This window comes from Argiope bruennichi, chromosome 5 (assembly GCF_947563725.1).
Source record: "Argiope bruennichi chromosome 5, qqArgBrue1.1, whole genome shotgun sequence".
Taxonomy (NCBI): Eukaryota; Metazoa; Arthropoda; class Arachnida; order Araneae; family Araneidae; genus Argiope; species Argiope bruennichi.
Window position 1 is genome coordinate 123,927,721 of NC_079155.1, and position 27,307 is coordinate 123,955,027.

The 27,307-nt window shown below is 29.9% G+C and overlaps 1 protein-coding gene across 1 annotated transcript in view; it reads left to right on the top strand.

Annotated features, from left to right (window-relative positions):
* Nucleotides 1–24,245, top strand: part of LOC129968558 (neuronal acetylcholine receptor subunit alpha-7-like) — a 191,113-nt gene extending 166,868 nt beyond the window's left edge. Inside the window, exons 8-9 of the mRNA XM_056082572.1 lie at nt 19,764–19,873; nt 23,841–24,245. Of these exons, the coding sequence (XP_055938547.1) occupies nt 19,764–19,873; nt 23,841–24,245 (515 nt within the window). The remainder of the gene's footprint in view (nt 1–19,763; nt 19,874–23,840) is intronic.
* Nucleotides 24,246–27,307: the final 3,062 nt, after the last annotated feature.

Below are 27,307 nucleotides of genomic sequence, written 5' to 3' on the forward strand. Positions count from 1 at the left end.
TCGAAATATCCATCTGTGAATGTATGTATATTAGCACAGTAGCTGGAATACTTAATTTGCACAAAATATTGTTTGATAGAATTGAGAAAATGAGCAAAAATGTTGATTATTTATAATTTAAATAAATTCTTTTCCCACAATAATCTGATAAAATTCCAACTCCAGCAATATAATTAACTGTATCCATAAATAGGGGATATTTTAAAGTAAATGTTTATGCATTCACTGCTCCTCTCTTGTTGTATTTTTTTAAATCTAAAATTTTAAGTCAGAAAGTCGGTTAATTTTTTAAATATGTTGCCTTCATTTTACAAATAGTTGATGCTTTGTGAATCGTCTTTAATTAAATATAATTGTCACATAAAATTTCATAAGAAGTCTATTTTGCATATCTATTGTATATATAAGATCTGCATATTTATAATCACTCAACTCGTTTTGTTGACTGAATTTTATTATTGAAATATAAGACAAATGATTGTTTTTTTAAATAGCTCTCATTCGTTTAAGCATGATTACATGATAAACATAATTGCGCTTGCTGTGACTATCCTTGTCTGCATTTTTAATCCTTTTACTCTGATTCAGCCGAAACAAATGTGCAAATTCTATCCTGGCGGGCCAGTTTCTGTTTCATACGAATGGTGTAGGATGTAAAATGAATTATCACCAAGCATGAACTCGCTTTACATCCTGTAACTTGTCTGAAACAGAAACTAGCTCACCACTATAGAATTTTCCCACCCGGTAAAGCCGGTCAATAATGAAAGGGTTAAAGTTGAAATGCAATAACACTTTTTTTTTTGTTGTTGTTGTTCTTAGAAACAAAATATATTTCAAAAAGTAATGTCACTGTGATAATGTGACAATCCAATGACTTACTTGTTATGCAGAATTAAATCAACGCCAATCCATAATATTAAAAAAAAAATTCTTTTTGCAATTATGAAATTTTGCGATTGATATTTTCTCATTTTGATGGAAATATGAGTAAAATTGTTCCAAACTCTAGAAGAGTTTTAAATAATTTTACTCAGATAATCCATTTCCCATCTGTGTTCTCATTGTCAATGCAGTATTTAAATATATTTATTACATTCATTTCATACGAATTGTGCCTGTAGATAACTTTTCACGATTTTATATCTACATAATCTAAAAAGTAGAAAATAACTCAAAAATATCTGTTATTGAAAGCGTATTTTTAAAATTGTGCATAAAATATTTATTTTATAATTAACGAGTCGTTATATTCACAAATTTATCTGCATTTATTTTGTATGTATGTAATCTATACTTATAATAAAGCTCAATGTGTGTGTGTGTGTGTGTTGGCGCTCTACAGGCCAGACCGTTTGACATACAGCTACCAAATTTGGTACATGTATACCTTGGAGGTTGGGAATGTGCACCTGGGGTTTCTTTTTTCGAATTTTTAATTAGAATTTTAATTATTAATTAAAAACTAACTTTCCCGCCAAAAATATCTTCCATTTTCCCCACCGCCAACTTTTCCGCCAAAAAAATCTTCCATTATCCCCAGCGCCAAACGAGAAAGGCTTCAATTTTTTTTTCTCCCAACAGTAATGAGGCTAGGGTTAAGATTTTTCGGCGGATTATTTCACTCGGTTCTGTTTATTTTCTTAATGTTTGATGCATTTAAAATTAAACATTGTTAATGAATCAATCTTTCAGATTCATTCTAAAGTACTTTTGAATTAAAATAAAACAGAATAAAGGAAATTAAAAATTTCTAATCCGCATAGCGTTACCCCAACTGGCGTAGAAAAAAATCACGTATTTGCGTTACGTAACCGGCAAAGAAAATTCACGCATGCGCATTCTGTTCTGATTGTTGCCATGACAACGTTATCAATGGATGATTTAATTTATTTTTGGGTTAGTTGCATGCTTTTGTAAGTAAATTGTATTTATGTTAGTTATATATTTTTTGTATATGCTTATAGTTTTAAGTACATCGTTTTTTAAGTAGTTTTTTAAAACCTGTTTTCAACTGTTTATTTTAAACGATTCGTTTTATTTTCTTAGTGTTTGATGCATTTAAATTTAAACATTGTTAATTAATCGATCTGCTCATAATGAATCTAAGAAAATTTTGTTGACCAACTCTTGAGATATTACATAAATTAAAAAAGATATTCTTTAGTGCCCATAAAGTTTAAACGCTGAGTGACTCTATTTTCAGTAATCAGATTATAAAAAAATGCTTTGTTTCAGTAAAAAATATTATTATATTAATTGAAGATAAATTCTTTCCACTTTAATTTAAAGCATAAATTCTACGGGTGCTAACAGAAAATGAGAGAGATACATATTACGTTATGACTGAAGGCCTTTATAATATTATGAATGAATTATATGATAATCAAAATTTGAAGTTTTAAAATATTTTGATGAAGAAGCTATTAAAGTAGAAATTGCATAAAATATTTAATTATTAAAATTTTAACGAACATTAAGATTGGCGAACCGGCTGGTCGCCAAAGGCGGCTAGTATAAAATAAAAACACATGCATTTTTACACCGTAGGGATTTCGAATTCTTATTTTCAACCTTTTACGAGATTTCAGGAACTCTCAAACGGAATTTAATAATACCTAATAAATTACCATTCTGAAACTTGCATAAACGACATTTTTAATCTCACTGTTTGGTGCATATGTTTAAAAATTGTTTGGAATTTCTTAAAGTCTAAAGTATATTCTGACTGTGAGAAAAAATTTATATTTCTTGGTTGATACTAGCAAGTATCAAAGATTTTCCTTTAACTTTAATTATAATTATTGAGAAAATAAATCGAATAACAATTGAAAGCGCTGAAAATCAAATGGCATATCACTCGAATCTTGTGGATGGTTGCATGAATTGCATTAGTTATAAGATTTATGAGGACTAGTCTTATTTCTAAATGTAATTTGGGCGTTATTTCGCGATAGCCTTTAAATTTACTTTATGTGGTAGAATTCAAATATATTCAAAAAATTTAACCATTCATTAGAATGTAAACAGCTTGCTCTTTATCAAAGTTTAATATATTGATTTGCAATAACAATTGCAGGATCATTTATTTTTATTACGTATTATTTACGTACATATTTCTTAATTTAGGCTAAGTTAAAGAAAATGAACTCACTTGAATGTCCTTTGAACATGATCTTTAAAACAGATGAACAGCAAGGAAGTAATATTCTTATACAAATAATAATAATAATAATAAAATACATATAGTGCATACATACCGGAACACCTACATTCTGTTCAAATGAAACTTTCTGGAAATATGCTTAGATGTGTTAACATTATTATGAAAATATTTTTGAATAGGTTTAAATTTTATGATCCATTTTTACAGCGTTTCTTCCTAATTAGATGACGCATTCTAATGGGGACATTTATTATTATTTTAATTCCTATATTATTATGAGTACATTTGAGATATTGCAACATTTTTAAGTGATTTTTTTCATTTTAAATTGTTAATACTTTAACTTAATTACATATTTAAAATTTAAAATTCAGCAAATTAATGCACGAATCAGACTTATCATTGCATGCGAAGAGGCAAATAAACTATTCAATATGACCGCTGTTGCCTGGTGGTAATGTCTCCCCTTCGAAATCGGAAGGTTCCAGGTTCGAAACCCAATTCCACATAAGAACCGACGTGTAAGTGGGTATGGTGCACATTAAATCCTTTGGGGCCAAACGCCCTTCCATTCGTTGGTGTTGTGTGGAAATTTGGAGGGGTTCCAGCTCAGATTTCGTTCTCGACATCTGACTGCAATTCAAAATTACGAGGTCCGTCCCAAAATAACCTTAGTGTTGCTTTAAAACGGGACGTTAATTTATCTATCTAAACTATCAAATTCTAATATGCTTTAATTGAAATATAGTTTAGTTATGCATAGTAATTGATAAAAGAAAAATGTATACATTCTGGATGATGTAAAGCTAAGGAACGCAAAAAATATTATCTATATTTAGAAACTACAAAGCTAAAAAGAAATGTCCACTGATATGTTTTTAAAAGTATATTTTTGAAGTCCATAAAATATAGAAAAAAAAGATTTAAAACTGACGTTTTAAAAAAAATTAAATTTTTATTTCGTGAATTTATTGCTGTCCTGTTGCTTTTTATCAATGAAAGTTTAGTATAAAAATCTAAAATCTTTCTTAAAAACTGTGAATCTCAATTTTATTTTCAATCTCTTTGTAAAAACAAATAGTAATTACAAATAGCAAAAGAATTTTTTATCATATTCATAATAACATATTGCCAGAAAAATTAAATAATTCAATTTAAAACAAAACTGAAGAAAAAAGAAAATAGTATTTACAATAAGCTAAATATCACGCCAGAGCAAGATTCGTAAGCTAAAAAATCCTAAATCTTTTTTTAATGCCAACTGGCACATAAGAAAGAGTAATAAAAAAATGAGAAAAATCTTCAAAATAGTTTTTAAAAATTGAAGCAATTTTAAATAGCAGTATTAAAAAAAAAATTACTGTGCTTTCATAATAAAAAGTGCTTGTACTACGAAGAAAATCACATTGTTAAAATTGCGTACGCGGTAAGTGCAGTTAAATAGCAAAATGGATTTAATATTTCAATAACAAAACAGAATTTGTTATTAAATTTGAAAAAAAAAATTGTATTAAATTGTACTAAATTCTATGATGATACAAAAATGTGCAATATTATGACTAAAATTAAGATGAGTAAACAAAATCAAAAATTATTTTACTCTCTCAATCTCTTTAGAAAGGACGTAACAAATTTTTAACTGCGAAGTTAATTCTTTTAATATTAAGGAATATGTGCTTCAAAATTCGTCCTACTGCGTCAATCGATATGGAATTGCATAAAGTCTCAATAAATAAACATTCAATTTTATTATGCAGATTTTGAAAAAGCATAGGAGTATCTATATCTCGAATGTTTATTTAACCCTTTGTAAGGCCATGGGAAGTATGCTTCTCACCAAATTCATCAATCTTTGAGTGAAGTTATATGTAGATTGGCTTAAGTTCTGTCAAATTTTCCAATAAGACAGAAACTTAGATGCTACAGTTCCTTGTCTCCCACAAAATGGTGTGTCTTGATTTGTTACGTAATTATTAATTAACACAATAAATTAATTAAATTTATCTGATAAGTAAAATGAATCACTTTCCTTATTCCTAAAAATGTTTTACTATACTATGACTAAAAAAAATGACCTTTTAAAGGGTTAATTACAATGATGCTGCTTGAGTGAAAACCGATTTCATTTTTAAAAACATTATTACTGGTAAATTAGCTTTTAAAAAATTAATAATTTCTTTTTTTTAATGCTCTGTATTGCTATGTTATAAACAATTCGAAAATTCAAGCCAATCTATTCGACTTCCCTGTATTACGTACTCTCTGGTAGGCAGTCAATAAAACCGCAGACTCCAAATGGTTTGAGTTTGAAAATAAATGTCCCTTTACACTCCTGCTAAGCAATTATTTCGAGTTTTAGATTCGGACATTCATTTCCTTCGAAATTCCAACATTGGAAATAATGGATGTAAATAGGAACATTTATTTCACGCCCATTAAATTAGTTTTCTCGGTCTTGTTTTGTAATTTTATCGATCTTTTTATATTTTCCATTTTTATCGCTGACTACAAGACCGTGAATAATTTTCTCCTTTTGTGAATGGAGCCTGAGCGCGCCTCCGTGACCGTTTGCTTTTACATTTCGATGTTGCACGCGCCTTTTATTTCTTTGCCCTTTCTTCCCGGTGAACACAATATATTGATGTGAACAAACGAAGTTGCATTTTATATCCATTTTTAATGCAGCTCTTACCTCCATTTTTTGCAAGCTGAATAAATAACGACTGCAGGGCATTTATCCCCATCGGTAGTTTTATAGTCGTTTAGATCCTAAAATATTTCAAAAGTGATATAAGTATTTGAAAAAGAAAACATCTTTATATCACAATTTTTTTTAAAATAATAAATTTACAGTCTAGACACTTTAATGCACAACAAAAACATCTATTAGAATAATCCAATGTAATTCGGCAACAGAATAAAGTCTATTTTAATGCATTAGATATTTTTACTTTGGCATTGAACGAAAACTTTTCATATTAAACGCAAAAATGTTTCCTAAACAATCAAACATTTTATAATAAATGTACGAATTTTAGATGAAAATGTGATTATTTTTTTATATTTCATCTTTTTTTGTGCTCAAACAAATTTCATGCAAGTAGGGAGTTTATTTTTCTTTCCTTATATTCATTTGAATTTATATATACATTGCAAACGACTTGAAAATAAACTTTAAAATCATCATAACTGATATAAATACATGTGCTATTCAAATGAATAAAGAAACCTCATTTGACTTATTTTCACCTGCACTCAGATTTTTAAAAAATCGTATTATTGTTGATTGATTTTTTGAGTTAAACATAATTAATTTGTTCAACAATTTCACAAAAATGTATATATTCTAAACAAACAAGCTGTTCTGTTAATAGCCTAACGAACTCAGGAGTTTGTTAGTAGGCGTCAAAAGGAATAAAAATTGAAGTGGAACATAGAAACTGCTGAATAGACGTAATAGACAATTGAAGTGTAACATTCAAAGGGTGACAATTCACCAAAATCACATGCAGATTCTGAACCCAGTAGGCATTGTCAATACACATAATGCTCAAATGAGGGCGATGAATAATTACCATGACAATGTACCAGGAATATCCCGCCACAGGCTTAGTGCCAACGTTTGGACAGAAACCCTCGGTGATCATATTTTGGGATAGCTCTAAACGGCTACTCCAGGGCATCTCCAAAAATCCTCCTATATTTATCGGGTGGATTTTGATATAGACGTTCGAATCACGCGGAACTTCTCAAACAATCAGGAACAACTTTTACGCGCTCTGAAGTCTCTCTCCAATCTCTCCTTCGTAGACCTTTCTTTTGTTTTTTCTCTCTGGAAAAAAGCTGCATTTTATTTTCATCAAATCTCCGATTGCAGTTTCTCATTGGTGAACATGAGTTCTTTATCACCCAATAGTTGCTCAGCAAAGCTTCCTTATTGATCTAAACCCGACCGAGGGGGTGTATGTCATGGAGCCATCTTTGTAGCCGATCGCCTCTTCAGCACATGTCAATTACAAGCAATTTGCAGTGCACGTCGGGAGAAGTGCGCTTGAGTTTATCTAAATGTTATGACAATGGTTGCTGGTGATGGATCGATTCTTGATGGATTGTGGAGTCTCTTAATAAATAAATAAAAGTTTAACATCTGTATGTTTCGACGTTCCTCTCCCTAGAAGACATGATGGATTTATTTGAAACGACGGGATCTACAACTGTTTTCCCACATCTGGATATAATAACAATTGACCAGACATAATGACTTTCCTAGTGAAAAGAATCCACATCTGGAAGTCCTGATGCACTTAGCTTATGTGGAAAAACAAAAAACGTTATAGTATATTGTCATTAAAGCATATCAACATATATCCTCAAAAGCATACTGCTCATTCTTGGATTCGAAAAACCTCAGAGTATCTGCACATGTGTCAGGAGGCATTGAGTAAAAAAAGTGAGAGGAAGGTTGAAAGAAGAACAGATATATATTTAGCAATTAGAGTAACTCAATTGTTTCGCCGAACTAAGAGGGATAGTAACCGCTCCGAATGGAAGTTCAAAAAGTTCTAATCTCAGGATCCTGAAATAAAAGTGCCATATATAGAGAGAGCGAAGGCGCCCGACATCGTTTTAGAATCTGCATTTACATCAGCAGCAGTCACTTCAGATAACTCTTGTAAAAATTAAATAACAATTTTTGTGGTTATTATAGTTTTTGTTATTGTTGAAACTGAAAGTTGAAACATGTGCGTTTTTCCCCTCTCGATATTTTCATTCCTTCTGCATGATCAGCGACAGCATGTCCCATTACAATTTCTGTTCTTCTTGATGCATGCAAACATACAGCATTCTTCATACACAACACTCTTCGTTTGTATTTACATTGTAACATTCTCCGTTTCCCAGTACTGATAAGACATTTACAGCCAGTTATGTCGTCGCTGTTACTTACTAAACTCCTCGAGATAGCCAGATGGTGGATCTTTTCACCTGGGTAGTCTCGCATCTGTTCATTAGGGAATACAGTGAAAGACCACATGGGGGAATTCCTCGTCCAAGAGATATTGAGAGTACCTTCAAAGAGAAAGGGGTGTCCAAACATCTGGATGCTAAATGTTGCTCATTGTGAAAGGATTATGATAACTCCGTGTTCCAGAATAGTCAGTTATGAAAGGTGCATCACACAAAAGACGGACCTTCCCACGACCGACTGGCGCCGCTGATAGAGCATATTGTAGAACTCCGATTGGCCGAAAGAGAGCTCAAATGACCAATGTAAATTAAGAGGCGGCGATTGTCGCCGAAATAAAGTGCGGAGATTTTTTTTTAGAAGAAGAGAAGAAACGAATTGTAGGTAGACTGTTGGACTACGCCTACGAGTTCGGAGTCCGAGAACCAACTGAGTTTCAAGAAAACCCTTCGACTTCGACTATTTTGTCTCCTACTACAGGTGTAAATAACTGCTTATTTAACCAAGATCTTAAAATGAAATTTTTTGAATTGAACCGATTTAACCAACCATCATTTGTGTATATAGGGCTGTAAAATAAAGAATTGTCTGGAAATTCTGCTTCATTATATGATCAATCTAGATCAAGACATTACAACATTAACATAATACCTTTCATGTCTCGACTGTTTTCTTTTATTACTAACATTAGAAGTTATGCTGCTTATTAGAAGTTTTATGTAATTTCAACGCGGAATTAAGAAAAATGGAATAAAATACCCTATGCATGCACCCAAAGCATTTTAAATGTTAAGTGAATCCGATTATCTATTTAAAAAGAACTATCGAAATAAACTAAAATTTTTAAATAATTGTATTAGTCCATTTATTTCATTTCCATTCTGTCATATCGAATTTGATATCTCTTACAATAAAGAATTAAAAAGAATAAAAGGAAAGTCAATCAAACCAAAGAGCAGTTAATTTGAATTAAGATATTCAGTGACAATGTCATTGATTTAAAAATGAATGCTTTCGAAAAATATTTATATTTCGATGAAATATTTTTTGAAGAATCAAATGCATAATGTCATTAAACGTCTTTCATATGTCAAAAAATAATAAATACACTAGAAAAGATGAAATATCCCCGGAAAATTTAATTCAAGATAAACTTTAACTCTCATATGTTTTACTCTTTTGATATCTGAAGAAAGAAACTCAAAACTTTTTTACTTTGTTTCTATTTTTAAAAATATGATGTCATTTCAGGATTTTCTCTACAATATAGCAATAGCTTAGAATTTTTACGCGGAAGAAAAGAAAATTTCGAAGATATTTTGCTTAAAGCGAAATTCTAAATCTTCAGTCAATTGTAGTCTTCAAAGTGCTGTTTGCATCATGATATTTATTTTTCTTTCTTACTTTAAAATCAAATATATGCTCTCTTGATAACATTTTTTAAAAATGTCTTCCTCATTGTTGCAGAGTCTTTTTTATTCAGTATAAAATCGACATGACTTAGGGAAACAATTATCTACAATAATATATACTAAAAAATATTCTTCAAACACGGATTGCCAACATGAATAAAATATTCATTTTTTTTAAGGCTCATAAAATCAGATTTCCTTTTTATTCTTTCGTTGAAATATTTAAAATTACCGTAACTTCCGAGAAAAGAGATTTATGATAAAATATTTCTACCATTTTTTTTTTCTTTTAGCTAGGTAAAATCCCCCTCCAGCCAAAACAGTAACAAGGAGCGTATTTCTTCTCATAAAATGCTTAGGGAAGAACAATTTATTTCAAAATGCTGTACTTATTATAATTTCAACTTTTTCCTTCTCTCGTTGTCAACGGAAATTGCGTTTAAAGCAGACGGAAACCAAGGGAATGAAGTGCAGGACTGTAAGGTATTTTGGGGGTAACTCAAGTCTCATTTTTACCTTAATAGGTGAGACCAGGATACATTGTATCATCTGAAGAAAACCATTTTCTTGTTGCTTTCAATTTTTTGCGTGTGTGTGAATATTGAAGTGGGAATACACGGATAAAACCAAATAATTGATTTTATTAAGAGGAAAAAATACACGACATTATAAAAATAAAATTAATCGATATAATTAAAAAAAAATTTTCATTTAATTACAGAATAAGATATCTGGAAAGTTATTTATCTGACACAAATATATTCTTTAAAAGATTAAAAGAATGTGAATTTGGCTTAGTTTTAATTATATTAACGTACTGTTTTTAAAGCAACACTAAGGCTATTTTGGGACGACCTCGTAATTTTGAACCGAGGTCAGATGACGAGGATGGCACCTGAGCTGGCACTCCCCTCTCCACACCACACCAGTGGACGGACGTTTGGCCCGGTGGATTTAAAGTGCACTTGACCCGCACACGAGAGTTCTTCTGCGTAATCAGATCTCGAACCTGAAACTCTCCGCTTCTGAAACCGACATTTTACTACCAGGCTACCGCGGCCCTAAAAGAATGTAAAATGTTCTTTAATGAAAATAAAATTTAAAATCGCGATTTCACTACCTAACGTAAGATAGTGTAAAATAAGATGTTAAGTGTCACCATGTGATTACTAAGCTAAATGTTAAGTATCATTTTTTCTATGTAAAGTTAAAATGATAGGAAGCGATCCATTAATGTTTATAATGCCGTTTTCTGAAAATCAGGATAAAAGAATAATCGTTATACAAAGCTTAAAAAAATCTCTTATTTTCTGTGAATGTGCCATCAATTAAAACATACATGCGACATCATTAGGGATCAAAAGTACTAATCAGACATTATAATCAATCGAAAGTATAAATGATAATGATATGCTACACCAGTTTAACTATATTTACCCCATTGAATTATACTACTTTTTTTCGATAAAAGTTCTGCTAATATTCTGTTGATGTAACGAGTAAAGCACTAAGAGAATCATCATCACTTGACGTATTTCAAAAAAATGCATTAAATTAAATACTTTTTAAATTTAAAAACGCACATTTAATAATGTACTAATTAGCAGAATTTTTTTTTATTTAACATCTAATGTTTTAGAAACTTTGTGCAGGAAGCGGTACTTGTTTGGAATCAAATTTTAATTAATGACTTAATAATAATTAAATTCTGAAAGCATTAAAATAATGCACTGATATGTGAACCGAATTTTCATATTTTTAGTAGATCAGAAAATGAATGAACAAATATATAAAAGTGTTAAAAAATCTGAAAAATATTCTCCATAGGCTTGCATTTCAATATGTAAGGCGATTATAATTAAAATGCAAATATTAAGCTCTCCTTTACAGAAATAGTACAATGGTCAATTTGTATGGTTACTATTTAGACTCTATAGAAAAAAGATTTATAAAAAGAAAAATTTTCACAAAATATACCAAAGACAAAAGTGGCACCGCATGCTGAATTTAGGCATGAAAAATGACAACAAGAAATCCTTTATTTGATGAACTAAATTTTAATTTCCATTTATATTTCACAAAAAATGTGTGATTTTATATTTGATACATTTTTTATTAAAAACATTTTGTCCATTTAAAACGGTTTATGTATTGCTGAAGTTTGGATAAAGGAGCTAATTTAAAGGGCCGTATAACATATCGTGTTATGGGTGTATTTTATATATTATCATGATTATAATAACGACAAAAAAATTGTAAACATATTTTGTAAATTAAATTACAAACGATAAGAATTAAAGATCTGATAAATAAGTTCAGAGATTCAAAGTCAACAAGTAAATTGTACAAAACTAATTTAGATGTTAAAAATAAAAATGTTACTGCTGAAAATTTAAATCCGTGGTAAAATGCCCATTAAAACATTTTCTGTCACAAAACCTTTGTGGATTTGATTTTTATGCTTATTTTATGAACCAAATTCCGACTACAGCACCATTTTCACCTTTTCTAAGAGAAAAGAGTTTTTCTCCTGTATCCGTTTTCCATGTACTATATAGTATGAATGCGAAATAAAGTTGCATTTAGTGCAGTCATTTCTTTTTCATTGATTGTGATTCCAGAATATTTGATTTAGTTTAAAATCATTATAATTTTTTTCTTCTATTTTACCCGATTGCAAATGATGTTAAATGTGATCAATTGTGAAATGACAGGATACAAAAGAGAACATATTCTAAATAATTACGAATCCGTCTGATAATGCTGAAATTAAGAGCATTTCTAGTATAAGTAGAATAAAAACACGTTTAATTTTCAACGAAGTAAGCTACCTATTCAAAGAGCATAACAATAGCATTTCTTCTAATGCGTTTTTAACGTAGGTTCAAGTAATGAATATTGCCATATTTCAGGAATGTTTTAATCAAATAGGCTGTTTTAATTATAATTAATATAATTCGCATAGAATAAACCAAAGCACTGCCACTCTGAACAACAATAAAATGGAGAAATCCATGCGGTGATCCATTTTTGAAGCACTACGTATGCACTCACTCAATGCAAATGACACCATTCTTAAAATATCACATTTGCTCTAGACATCAATGAGGTAAATTATCAACAAAAATTTTTAAAATACAAGCCATTAAAAAATTATAATGCAGTTTTGAAAGCTTCAAAAGTGCATTATAATTTTTAACAGACATTAGTTAGTCAATAACAACACACATTAGTGATGTCTATAATAATGAAATAGAATCGAGCATTTTCCATTATCTCTAAACTCAAAAGAAATGGACTTTTGCTATTTGCAAGTGCTGCATTTTACCATCTTGTTGTTGGTAAATCTGATGTTACAACTGTAGAAAACTTCTCCTCAGAAAAAATCTGTCTTCGTATAAATGGACACGCTACGCCAATTTAAAATTGTAATCTCTCGTCTGCATTTTTATTTGTACTTTCTTACTGCTCTCTAAATAGTGCACCCTTATCTTTTTTTATCATTATTTTTATGATCTAAGCATGTGAATTTATTGCTTCATAGGAAAAAAAATAGAATCTTATAGTTGGTTGGTTAAATGGAATCTGATTTTTATTATTATCTCATTTTCTAATGACACGAAAACGGTTAAAAATGAATATTTTACGCTATTAAAAATATGTTGAGATATTTTAATCCCGTAATATGACATTTATAACTCTTTTTACAATCAGACTATTTGAATGTCTTTTGTTTATTCATATATTGTGTTATTACATTTATGTCTTACTAGCCACCTTTAACAACCATCTGGTTCGCTCTTTAAAATTTACCATTAAATATTTTACATAACTTGGTCTCTTAATAATTTTTTTCAATAAAATATTTTTATCCTTCAAGTTTAAACAATCATATAATTGATACTATTATAAGAGATTTACGCCTTTCTGTTCATTATATTATGTTTATTTCTAATTATGGTTATCTCTAATTTACTTTCACCCTCCGTAAAATTTGAATTGAAGTGGAAGTGATTAAGCTTCGATTAATACAAGATCTTTTTTTAAAACAACAACAAAAAAAAAAAAAAAAAAAAACGTTTTTTTTTTTTTTTTTTTTTTTTTTTTTTTTTTTTTTTTTTACATATGTATATAGAATCTTTTAGCAGTGAAGTCTTATGTGCACTAGAAAATATTTTTCATAAATTATGAAAAATTTCAAACAATTATTCTATAAAAATTACTCCGATTTATTCCATAAAATACAATTTTCAGTTTTATTTTCTAAAGGAATCAGAATCCTTTGAAATAATCTGGATATAATGCAATTTTATTTCGGGAAATAATAAAAAAGAGCAAAAAAGTAAGCCTACAATTTTATGCGGGGAAGTTATTAAATAAAAAGGAAGTTGTTGCCATTATCGTTAATACAAGTAAATCAAAATGAATGTGAAATGCATGACCATTTAAAATAATTACATATTAATGTAACAACAAATAAAGTATTCGGTAAAAGCCAATGAGAAATGAAAATCATTTACCTCAAGAGATATAAATATATAAAACACATTCAAACACATATCTAGAACTTAATATTTGTATCAAAATGGGGCGAGGGCTCTTTTAAATAAATTCTTGGAATGTTTTATCAGCAGCATGCAACTTACTTTTACAAACAGCACCAACATAATGGTATTGGCATTTAATAATGAAATTCTCATTTTAAATTTCTATCTGAAGCTCTCTAATAAAAAAATCAATGATTTTACTATCCAACTATGAATGAAATTATGAGAACTTTGCCTTACTCTCTGATGTCGACCTTTACTCTTTGCAATCGACAATAAATGTCCAGAAAGCCTTAGAAAGTAATGTTCTTTTCAGCACATACGATTCATTACCTTGCTATAGCCTTTTTATACTCTAAACTCAATAAATGTCATTCAGTGCTTTGTGTTGTAACAGTATTTGTCTCTTTTATTTTCTCCCCCCCCCTCTTTTTTTTACTGATCTTTTAGAACCACCAACTGTGCTCCAAAAAAAGCATAAATTTTATCATCTAAAGAATTTGAGTAACAGAATTGTTTACTCAAAAAAAAAAAAAAAAAAAGAAAAAAAAGAAAGAAAAAGCAGGATATAATAGAAGTTGCAATTTCATATCAAGAGAAAGGCAAACGCCAGCAAGTTGCGCCTAGTTTCTTTCTTTTTCCGTATGATATTTGGAACTATAAACAAAGCAGCGAAAACAAATAAATTTGCGCCGTCATAATCATTGCTGAAGTTGCCTTTCTAGCAAAAAGAAAACTCCGGTAGATGCTGGTATAGAAAGGTTACTTACACATTATTTTTCCTCCATTTATTTAGTGGCATTTTGTATCCATTATTTCGCTTCTGTGGACATTAACGTCATGAAACAATGATGGTTATTACCAAAGAAATACCTGTTCTCTTCGGATAGGGAATTCTGCCCATTCATAAAATGGCAGAACAGATTTTTCTCGGTTTTTTTTTTTTTTTTTTTTTCGTCAAGAGAATTTCTTGTGATCTGTAAAATTTTTATTGAGATTAATATTTTTGTTTAGGTATTTTTTTGTGTGTCTCAATTTCATAATTGTCTGAAAAAACAATTTCATTTAAGAATTCCTCTTAATATATTTCATTTAGTTTTAGAAAGCATGTATAAATATTTCTCAGACTTACGGAATGAAACGCTTTATAAATGAATAAATAAAAGTCAATAATGCGTCATTTTTCTGTTCCCGTGTAGACTTTAATCTTATATCTCGGAAATCTCATAAACGTCTTTGAATATCAAATAAAATGTGGTATTATTTATGGTTTCCTATCAAATTCATTATAAAAATAAATAAAGCAAATAAATTTGTGAAAAAATTCAAAGGACTATTTGAATAATTATTTGGCTTATTTAAAACGCAGAACTTGAAGAAAAAATTGAGATTGGCAAAACATTATTCTTTATTTATTTAATTGAATCATAATAATTCAAAAATAGTGAAATACCGCTTTTTATTTAGATATTTATAAATAATAAAGCGCACATTTCCTATATTTCAAAATAAAAAATAAAGGTAATGTAATAAAATTAACATTTATATGACCTAGTGTCAAAATGATTCAAAGTATTTCATAAAGTTTTAGAAGCAATAAATACTTTGAACAATTCTTTTGCTTACAGTAACATGAGCCGCCCTTGGGTACGAGATGAATCGTCGGGATAGTGGTTGTATTGAATTACTATGACATATCTTTCTGTCCATTATTCTATCACAATGACAAACATGCAAGCAGTGCTATTTTATTTTCCTTATTTACGTTCTCTTCATTATATACATGAGCTTTTCTAACACTAACAGTCCCATAACTTCATAACGCTATTATTTAAAAACGCAAATACCTGATTCATCTACCTTCTCTCTATCTTTTAAATTTTGATATATTGTAACTTTCTTTTTTCATTTATCTTATAAACTATATAGATATTAGAAAACAGATATTAAATGGAATCCTTTTTCTTTAATTTTCAACAATGGAAGAATATCAAGCAATTAAATATTTGATGAAACAACGAAATCATTTAAATCTCAGGACAACATTGTAATCAAATGATGGAATTAGGCAATATAAGTAATGACGTGAAAATGAAATAAATGAATTCGCAATATATCACTTGCAATATTTGTACGTTAGAATTATAGAAAAATGTGAAAATAAATAAAAAAAACTGAATTCATATATCAAAAATAAGAAACCCCTTTCACATTTACATTATTGCATCGTTTCAGTTCTAGCATATATGTTTGGAATGCTTCAAAAATATAAATGTCGGACAAATTTCATATCCAAACAGGGGGATTTCTATTGTGCTTGTTATCTTAGGAGGTTTGCATATTGTTTATTTTTACATAATATATCGTTCACTTCTTTAAAACCCTACTGAGTTTCCTTTTAACAATTTAGGTTTTGCTCACTTTGTAAAAAGGTAAGAGCTTTGCGCTCAATGTATTCTTTCATAAAAATAGATATTTACTTTTAAGTAGCTTTTCTTTATTAATAAACTAGCCGCCTTTGGCGACCAGCCGGTTCGCCAATCTTAATGCTCGTTAAAATTTTAATAGTTAAATATTTTATGTAATTCCTACTTTAATAGCTTCTTCATTAAAATATTTCAAAATTTCAAATTTCAATTCACTCATAATATTATAAAGATCTTCAGTCATAACGTAATCTGCATCTCTCTAATTTTCTGTTAGCTCCCGTAGAATTTATGCTTTACATTAAATTAAAGTGTAAATGATTAATCTGCAATTAATATAATATTTTTTACTGAAACAAAGCATTTTTTTTAATAATATGATAACTGATAATAGAGTCACTGAGCATTTAAACTTTATGGGCAATAAAGAATATCTTTCTTAATTTATGTATTATCTCAAGAATTTGTCAACAAAATTTTCTCAGATTCATCATGAACAGATCAATTCATTAACAATGTTTAATTTTAAATGCATCAAACACTAAGAAAATAAAATGAATCGTTTAAAATAATCGGTCGAAAACAGGTTTAAAAAAACTACTTAAAAAACGATGTACTTAAAACTATAAGCATATACAAAAAATATATATAACTAACATAAATACAATTTAATTACAAAAGCATACAACTAACCTAAAAATAATTTAAATCATTGAAAACAGGTTAAAAAAAACTACTTAAAAAACGATGTACTTAAAACTATAAGCATATACAAAAAATATATAACTAACAAAAATACAATTTACTTACAAAAGCATGCAACTAACCTAAAAATAATTTAAATCGTCCGTTCATAATAGTTGTCATGGCAACAATCGGAACAGAATGCGCATGCGTGAATTTTCTTTGCCAATTACGGTAACGCAAATGAGTGAATTTTTCTACGCCAGTTGGGGTAACGCTATGCAGATTAGACATTTTTAATTTCCTTTATTCTGTGTTATTTTAATTCAAAAGTACTTCAGAATGAATCTGAAACATGGATTAATTAACAATGTTTAATTTTAAATGCATAAAACATTAAGAAAATAAACAGAATCGTTTGAAATAATCCGCCGAAAAACGTTAACCCTAGCCTCATTTCTGTTGGGAGAAAAAAAAATGAAGCCTTACTCGTTTGGCGGTGGGGAAAATGGAAGATTTTTTTTTTGGCGAAAAAGTTGGCGGTGGGGAAAATGGAAATTTTTTTTGGCGGGAAAGTTAGTTTTTAATTAATAATTAAAATTCTAATTAAAATTTCAAAAAAAGGGACCCCAGGTGCACATTCCCGACCTCTAAGGTATACATGTACCAAATTTGATAGCTGTATGTCAAATGACCTTGCCTGTAGAGCGCCAACACACACACACACACACACACACATTGAGTTTTATTATAAGTATAGATAACGTAACTGAATAAAAAATGTCGAAAATCTATCAAATGAATACCGTAATTTTTGATTGCAGCTGCATTATTTTTAAAGATTAAAGAAAATAAAAAACAGCGAAGATTTGCAACAATGATCGCGTTACTTCTGAAATGCAAATAGCAGATTCAAAGATTTTTATTAACCCCTCGAATTCTCTACTTCGACTAACAGTATGTCGAAAGGAGATGGCAGAATAGCCAAAGTTATGTCTTTGTAACGCACTTTGGTATATTATATATATATATATATATATATATATATATATATATAATGTAAGTATAATATTTTGAAAGCAGAAGACACTTTGCATTTTTAAGTTCGTTTTATTCTCTTTAATCTATCCAGGGAAGGCACAATTAAATTTATAAGAGAAGACGCAGACAAGGCACGATCGCTCACATCAACAGAATAAGCAAGAAGAAAAAAACATAAATTATGCCTGGTCTTATATAAAATGAGATTTCTGACGCGTGTCGATTCTGATTGGAATTTCTTACACGTGTCGACCTTGACAAGAGAAACAGAGGGATCCTTTGTAAGAATTCGTTTGCATCAGCGATTCTCTATCCCTTCACTCGGCAACGTGGGAACCGCTGACGCAATCAATTTTACAAAGCTTCAGTTGAATTAATTAGAAAGAAAAAGTGGAATTGGATCAGGAAAGAAGAGAATATTTTAGAATGACTTTGACATTGGCTGAAATAGGTTAAAAAATTAGAAAATTAATTAGGATTAAATTAAATTTTAAAATATCATTACATATTATATATAACCAAGTTTCTATCAACACATTCATAGTCCCTTTGGAAAGTTAAAACAAAAATTATTCTTGCAGTGATTCTCTATTTCCTTTTCTTAACAAATTATGTATATATATATATATATATATATATCCCTTGTATAAAAGATTAAAAAAAGTCAGAAATAACATAGATTTTATTTATTCAGCTGTGAAATGCAATGCGGTTTCCAGCGTCGGATGTTAAATGAAGAATACAGATTAATCCTCAAATTTTCATAAATGTATGAAACTTTTCCTTTTAATAATTATTTTTGTTCTTTCTATAATTTTTTGCAACTGTATTTAAATTATCTATTTCTATAAATCGTTACTAGTTATATCATAAACAATCACACAAAAAAAAGGTAAAAAAATTTCTTTCTCGTTTGCATTCTCATAGTTCTAGCACAATAGGGATCCTTTCTGCGATATTTTCGTTTTGATATCTATTCTTTTTGAATATCTGCAAAACATTTCTTCTTTCTATCATATTAAATAGGAAGAAGATGAATACCCTTTTTGAAGATGCTGATAATATTACACGCACCATTGTTGAAATTTCTGTGTTTGCATAAGGAACAAGAAATAATCTGAGGCGTTAAAATTATTCAATGTAGAAGTTAATGAAAAGACATTATTATTTTTTTAAAAAATGCCTCATTTACATTGAATGTGTCCATTTTCTTGTATAAACATTTGTGATTTGATATTTCTGTATTATTTATAATAGTGAATTAAGAATTAAAAACTAAAAAATAATAAATTTCTAAAAAAATATGCTTTTTAAACTCTTAATAAAATACATTTTTAAAATAGAATTTCTTTAGTTCTAGAAATAAGGTATTTTTATATTCTACTATATAAATATAGTGAAAATAAGAATTCACAGCTCATTTTTAATAGATTATAATAATAAGAGTTTTGTCATTATTTCAATATTTTATAAATTTATAGCCATCGGAAACTGTACAAATGCCTGTGTTCTTCCTTCTAGGTACTTATTTTGCTTGCATTATGGTCATGGTTGCCTTTTCAGTGGTCATGACAGTCGTCGTCCTCAACTATCACCACAGAAGCTCAGATACTCATGAGATGCCGGATTGTGTAAATATTTGAGACCTTTTTTTCTATTATTAAGTGCACTCAAACAAAAATGGGACGGTGGTTCTCGCTGCATTATTCGATGCAATTGAACTTTGCTATTTTTTTCTTTGATGATTGAGTATGGTAAGAGAAATATGATATAAAGTAGTAACTAGGGGCAATGTCAAGCAAAAACGGCCATGAAAGTAGCATTCTGAAAAGAATTTATACAACACCCCGAGCACACTAATCTTTTTTTTTGTCTGAGAGTGTCAATAGAGATAACTAATGCACTACAAAAATTTATACTATTGTTATTTTTAACTAAATATTCTGAACATTTGTTATTTCAATCGCACTCTGAATTTATAAAACATTTTCTTAAGTATATGTAAATTATTTTGAAAGAAAAATTTTAAAATGTCACCTTTTTTACATTATACTTTTACCAATTTTATGTCTTTAATTCTATACACAGCCAAGAGATGATGTTTGCAGTAAAATCTATTTTTTGGTGCAATATAAATAGACAATAAATATGGAAATCGAGGTATCAATACTATTCGATACTGAAACTTTTAAGTTTCAAATACTTTTCAATAAATTATTCCAATTACGGTGATACGCATTTCGAATGACTACAACGATTCAGTTATTCGTAAATGGAAAACATCCCACTCTCTGCCTCATTCCCGGAATTCACCGCTGTCTTTACGACAGCATATTTCCTTAATCTCCCATAGTTTATTGCCTTGAAATCAGGACTGCATCTTTTTTTTAAGACATGATGGGATGAGTTAAAAAAAATGAAGCGTCTATCTCTTAGAAGTAACAGAAAGCGTCTATTATTCCTTTATTAATTCATTTGAGGAAGAGGAAGAAGTGGTAACCGGAAATAGAATAGAGTTGGAAAGCTTAGGAGGTCTTTTTTCGGAAAATGAATTAGCAAGGGCTTTGTGTCTAAAAGGATGTTTTCCTAATGATCAACGCATTCATGTTGCCAAGATTAACCAGAAAATCGAATAAAACCCATTTACCATTAAAATATGTAGCTAAAGAGTCGTAATCGAAAATTTCACTGATAAATTCATATAGATGATTAAATCACAGCACTTCACGAGTAGAATTTATCACTGGTATTAATGATTTCGTACGTATAGCATACGTACGTCTACGTATTAATGATTTGACATATAGCATACTAGTACGTCAAAGATTTGTCCCCTAAAGTGTTAATGAATTCAATATATATTATCGAAAGATGAATATTCGCAGCAAACATACATCACAGAGTGAAACTTTCGTTGGTGCAGTGATTTTAATCATTTATAAATTATTAGCTGGCACCCGGCGCGTTGCTGCCACAGAAGAAATAAGTTTTGAAATATCGTTTGAAATTTGCTAAGATTTTTGTTTAAATAGATTTCTTGTTTAATTAAGAATGACTGAAAGACTGATATCTGTTTTCTTGTCGACAATGAGCATGTTCATTGAAATGGAATGATATATAAAGGATAATTATAAATAATATTTATTCTATTTTTTACATTATTATTCAAGTATACTTAAGGGTAGATATTTTTGTTTTGTTTTACGGTCTTCAGCAAACACAAATAAATTTATTGGCTGTCCGATCGTGAGCATCCAACATACTACTGACCATGGGAAAAACATAGTTTTTCTAGGTTCAATCCGTGCACTTGAAGTGATTGGTCTTATGCCTTGTTGATGGCCATCGAGAATGGAAGCATAATTTTAATGTGTTCAAAATAAATGCTTATAATTGAACTACTACTATCATTTTTATATATTAGATAGCATCGCCAATATATCACATTTATTTTTTAGTCTATAATCACTATACCATTAGAATATCGCATTTCTTGCCTTGCACTAGATGTAATATACATTCGATTATAAATGTCTGCAGGCAAATACTAGTTTGCCTTGTCACAAGCCTATCTTGTGTTTCAAGTAATACACACTGCCACTAACTGCCCTACATTAAATTTCTCTTGACAGTCATAAGCATCCACATACTAGAGAAATCTTAACGATGTGCGATGGCAAGAAATTCACAAGTCCGCATGTCAAAACTGTCCGCTATAACTCTTAACGATGCCACACAAAATAACCAATACCTTTTAGAAATGGGAAAAAGGTTTATATCTTCTAAATGAATTAATTTTCGACCCAAGATTGTGTTCCAACAAAAAAATCTCTCAATCAATTACTTCTGTGGCAATTGCCTGCTGACGTGACGTCGTTGGCGATTATGTGATACAAGCATGTTTGTAACGCGTCTTTCCACTTCAAAAGATTAAATCTTCACCACTTGGATTAAAGCCTCTAGGGGTGCTATCCTACTTTCTTATGTGTTTTCCTTATTCTTAACCTAATGTTGTTGTTGTTGTTGTTTTAATTTACTACTATATATTTGAATTATACGAAGCATTTCAAAACAAATTGAAAAATTTGGTTTCTCGCATGTATTTAATTTTAATTAATTTTTTGAAAATATGAGAGACTTTTAATAATTGTAAATAATGTTTGTAAGAATCTGAAATAATCTTCATAACCTTTCAAGTTTGTGTGAACTGCTTTTTAAAAGAAATAAAAAAAAAAATTCAAAATGAATATTGTGAATTTTTACTTGAAACTGACCAACATCAAAAGTTCATAAATTGCTGGTATTTCCTGATATTCTCAATTAATCATGAAAGAACCTCGTTTAAAAAACAATTTAAATAGATTGTTATTATATTTATTCTATAGAACGTTGATGTGCAAGTACAATGTTTTCACAAAGTACGCAATAGCATCAGTACTTTGAAGCTTTCCCATAACATTTTCGATTCTCGAAGAAAACTTTATTTTTCCTTTGGTCTGATGTTCGAAAATGTAGATTTAGTGTTGAGCTATAGACTGAATATATGAAATTTATTAGCGAAATGTGATCCATTATTCTGAAAAAAATTCAAATTTAATAATATTTCATTATATATTTAAAAACAGTATTCTCTAATCTATCACTATTTTGCTATTATAAAATTTATTTTCATTAAATATTTGTCTCAATATGAAATTATTTTAAAAAGGGCAATCGTATAATTTATGCAGATTTATCCGAAATATATCAGCAAATCAATAAATACAAATATATTATGATTAAAATTACTAAGACCCTACATTTAACTATTTGCTGCTTAAAATGTTCTGGAAAATAAATTTAAAACAAGTCGCATGATATATAACAAATCATTCAATGAATCCCATTTTTACGAAGGATGTAAGAAAAAGCAATGTAAAATCAAATTTTTTGTTTCATGGATTTCTATATCGTAGGTATATCTGGTGCATATCCTTCTGCTTTTTGCTTGGCTATGTTGATATTTCGAGTAATTGGATACAAAATACTCGTAATATTCCTCTTTAAAAAATCTTGCAGTTTGATTTTTTTTATCATATTGATCAAAGAAGGGTCTATTTTCAATCAAGTGGTTTCAGAACTAATCCTGATTTAGGCAGCGATGGCTAAATTTTTGTCGTTATTTGTTGACTGTTGTGCCAGTAAAAGATTAAGATTTCATATTTAATTAGCTGAATACTTTGCTCCCCTTTTAGATAATCTGACTGACGATAAAAGAAAATGCCGGAGAGGATGATATAATCAAATCTGAAGACTAAATGAATAATATAAATGAGAATAGATAATTAGTGAAAACAAAAGTAAGTCTTAAGTTTATGTAATTAATTCAAGTTCCCTCGCACACCAAATAAAAAAACTGAGCAAAACAGTTCACTTTATTTTCAAAACAGCCAATGGAGTGGAAGTAATAAATGGTATTCAGGTGTTTTTCTAAATCATAATCAATGTGTATCTTCATGTTAAAACTAAATGAACGTACTATCACATGTATATCATATTAGTCGAAATGAATAGTTTGTTTTTATAACCCTTCTTAATATTTTTCCTATATTCTTCCAGGTCCGTTCCCTGTTCCTCATCTGGCTTCCGTGGATTCTGAGAATGCATCCCCCTCCTACAAAACTTAAACGGAAGGCCATCTTCGGTTCCAAAAAGGAACTGGAGATCGTCCGCCAGAGGTCCTCTAGGAGCTTACTGGCCAACGTCATGGACATCGACGACTCAGAGGATCAGGCGACGCCAGCCACTGTCCGAGGATGCTTTGACAGGGAGCTGACAGCTATACTGAGGGAACTGCGTTACATTACGTGTCGCATGAAGCGCGAAGACAGGGTTAACGATATCATCGCTGAGTGGAAGTACGCAGCTGTCGTCGTCGACAGAGTCTGCCTCATCCTCTTTTCAGCTTTCACGGTGCTGTCCACCTGCATATGCCTCTTTTCCGCCCCGCATCTGGTGGCCTGACCACCCTGGACTGCGTAGATCGCCTTTTTGTATCCGCTAACAGGGTCGTTCCTAATGAATATTAGCCTGCCAAGACCAATTCTGGGGAGTCTGTAACTAAGGCTCAATCCACATCAGATTTAGATAGGATACAGTTCAATAACTACTATTTTCAAGTCTCCAGCTTCTAGAGTAAATGAACTTACCTGCAAAATAGCACGACTAGTTTAATTTCGTATTTTAGTTTCGTGATTTTTATCAATAAAAGTAAAGTAGAACTCTTAATCCCTAGATAAATTTTCCTGATGGAAAAGCGTGACCTTGGAATAAGCTTTTCAATTCGCTTATATATGTCATTACAATAGTGCTCTCATTTATGATGCTAACTACCGATTTTGATATTTTGAACTACCACAGCTTGTGAAACGTTTTTTTTTTTTTCAACAACATTCTTTATTAACCAATCATATCCAACCATTTCTGTCTTTAACTTCAGTTAAATTAAAAATAGAACATATATTATAAAAAAATCCCCAATTTAAACTCAATTTCAAGTGATGGCCACACCCATTATTTTTTATCGAAATCATTTTAGTTCAAATATCGCAGAATACCGGAACCGAGTTTCTCTTTCACAGATAAAAAAAACTCCCCTTCCACCCCTTAAACACAGCAATGACAGACATTGTTTTTAAAGTAATGTTAAATAAAAGAGATCTCTTCTTAGTTGATAGTTATTAAGCAAATGAAATCTCAGACATCTTTTGAGTATCCTTAGAAATGCCCCTCCTCCTCCTATCTGAAGGAGCTTCTCTAACAAACAAAGGAAGCACCGTGGTTATTCAAGCAATCACATTTAAAAAAGGAGAAGGAATTTGGCAGTGATATCTGGGCGAGATCCGAATCATCGTTGACCGGGCGTTTGCAGTCTTTCCGTATTGATAAAGTTCAATCATTGAAGGTACTTTTTGAAACATGGAACGTATCATTGTTCATGAAAATTGTTAGGGAAGGCTGCTAGTTTAAAGTTAAGACAAAAAAATTAGTTGATTATATAATAGTATAAATTACTATTTCTGTCAGAAATGTACAGATGCATGATAGAAAAATCGATTGCACATCCATAAGGAACGACCCTGTATGCAAATGTTTGGCGAATCATATAATACAATTCGTCATAGTGTTAGATACGCTATCTAGGCAGCTGCTGACTTTATAACACGCTTTTTGCATTCCAGTGAAAGTGGATCAATCCCAGCACAAAATATTCAAAGTCATGTTGCCACATTCGCTCTTGTCATGTAACCTCCGACAGAGGAACGCATTTTACATATCATCGAGCTAATTAGTAGTAATTAGTAATATACATCAAATATTATGATTTGAAATATGTATACTACGGTAAATGTGATTAAACCAGTGATTATGCATAATTAACTGTAATCACTTACAATCACCACTAAACTTACTGATGACTAGGAATAATCAACAGTGGCGATTATCCATAATCACTAGTTTATTACATTTACCTTAACATATAAACATTTGACAACTTCTAATGGTACTGAAGGAAATATTTAGTTGATAAAATACACCAAAGGGTTCCTTATTGCATCCAATTTAGATAATGAATGTTTCGAGAAATTAACTAATAAGTGATCAATTATTAGCTAAATAATTCTTTTAAAATATGCTTTTCCGGTTTTAGAAGACAGTTTGTGATGAGATACTAATACGAATTCCGTGCAAGATGCTCTCTTTTGAAAGTGTTTCAATAAATGTTAAATTATTCCTCACTAAAAAAAAAATTTAAGCCAGTCCGTAACATATTTTGAAGTAGGTATGCAATTGAGGATCAGCAATCATTTGAGAGGTTTCTTATTCGCCATTACAAATTGTAAAATGAATGGATAAATTGATATTAAAAATAATGGCAGAAAATTCAATGCAGAGGCTGTTTATCATCAAATTATTAATATTAGGGAAATTCCAAATTTGAATTTGTTTTTCAATACTCTCCGAAAATAGCTAAACATAAAAATAAAAATAAAAAAAACTTCATTTTCGATTTGGTTCCTTACTGAATCCATAGGGAAGCAATTTACGCTTTCTTAACTACATACTATATTTTAATTCTTTGGCCTCGAAAGGTGGCTCGCACTTATTACATAATTTAATACCGCAACTCGTGAGGTGACTCTTACTCACCACTTTGCTTGGTGTGGAAATTCGATGTGCGGTGATAACTTCTGTTTCTTTAAAAAAAAAAAAAAAAAAAACTCAGCATACATTTGAAACATCGCGTGTAGGTTTAAAGTGTGTGAATATAAAAGTTTCATGCGCTAAACTGTTTGTGAAATCATTTTAAGTTAGAGGAAATAAATTCAAAGATTTACAAAACGTCTCGAGTTCCTGGCTCATCCACGCGGAAACAGCCTCGAGGGCAAAAAATTAATAGCATAGATAAAGCTCACTTCTGATATTAATTCTTAATTTAAAAAACTAATATTTATTTGTATTTTAATGCAGTGAGGAATTTTTAGGTTTCTGAAAGATATCGAACACATAATAATTCCGTTAAGAAACACAGAAGTGCAAAGTAACACTTTTAAACAAGGGATAAAATCGCTTCACACTTTTCGAGGTGCTTTCTAACAAATAATTTTTAACTGATGATTTTATTTAATGTTTTACAATTCCCCTTGAATGATGAAGTAGCCGTGTCATTCAATTCATTAAGAAGAGACAAAATGAACTAATTAGCAGTTGCTTAAACTACATGTCAGCTTAAGCCATTATAGAAAATATTTCAAACATCTTATTAATATATTTCATGTATAAACTTTGAAATATTTCTATTTTTAATCTTCTATGATTATTTAATTACTTTCTTAAAATCTCGATGAAATTATGGTATCGAATTGTTTTATTTTCTTATAAATATGATTTACAAAGACATCAAACTTAATAACAAAAACAGAAAAAAAAAGATCCTATAAAATTATAATTTTTTTTTATTTGAAAAAAAATCCTGTACTTTTGACTGAAGTAATTTTAGATGCTTTTTCTCTTTGTTGTGCTGT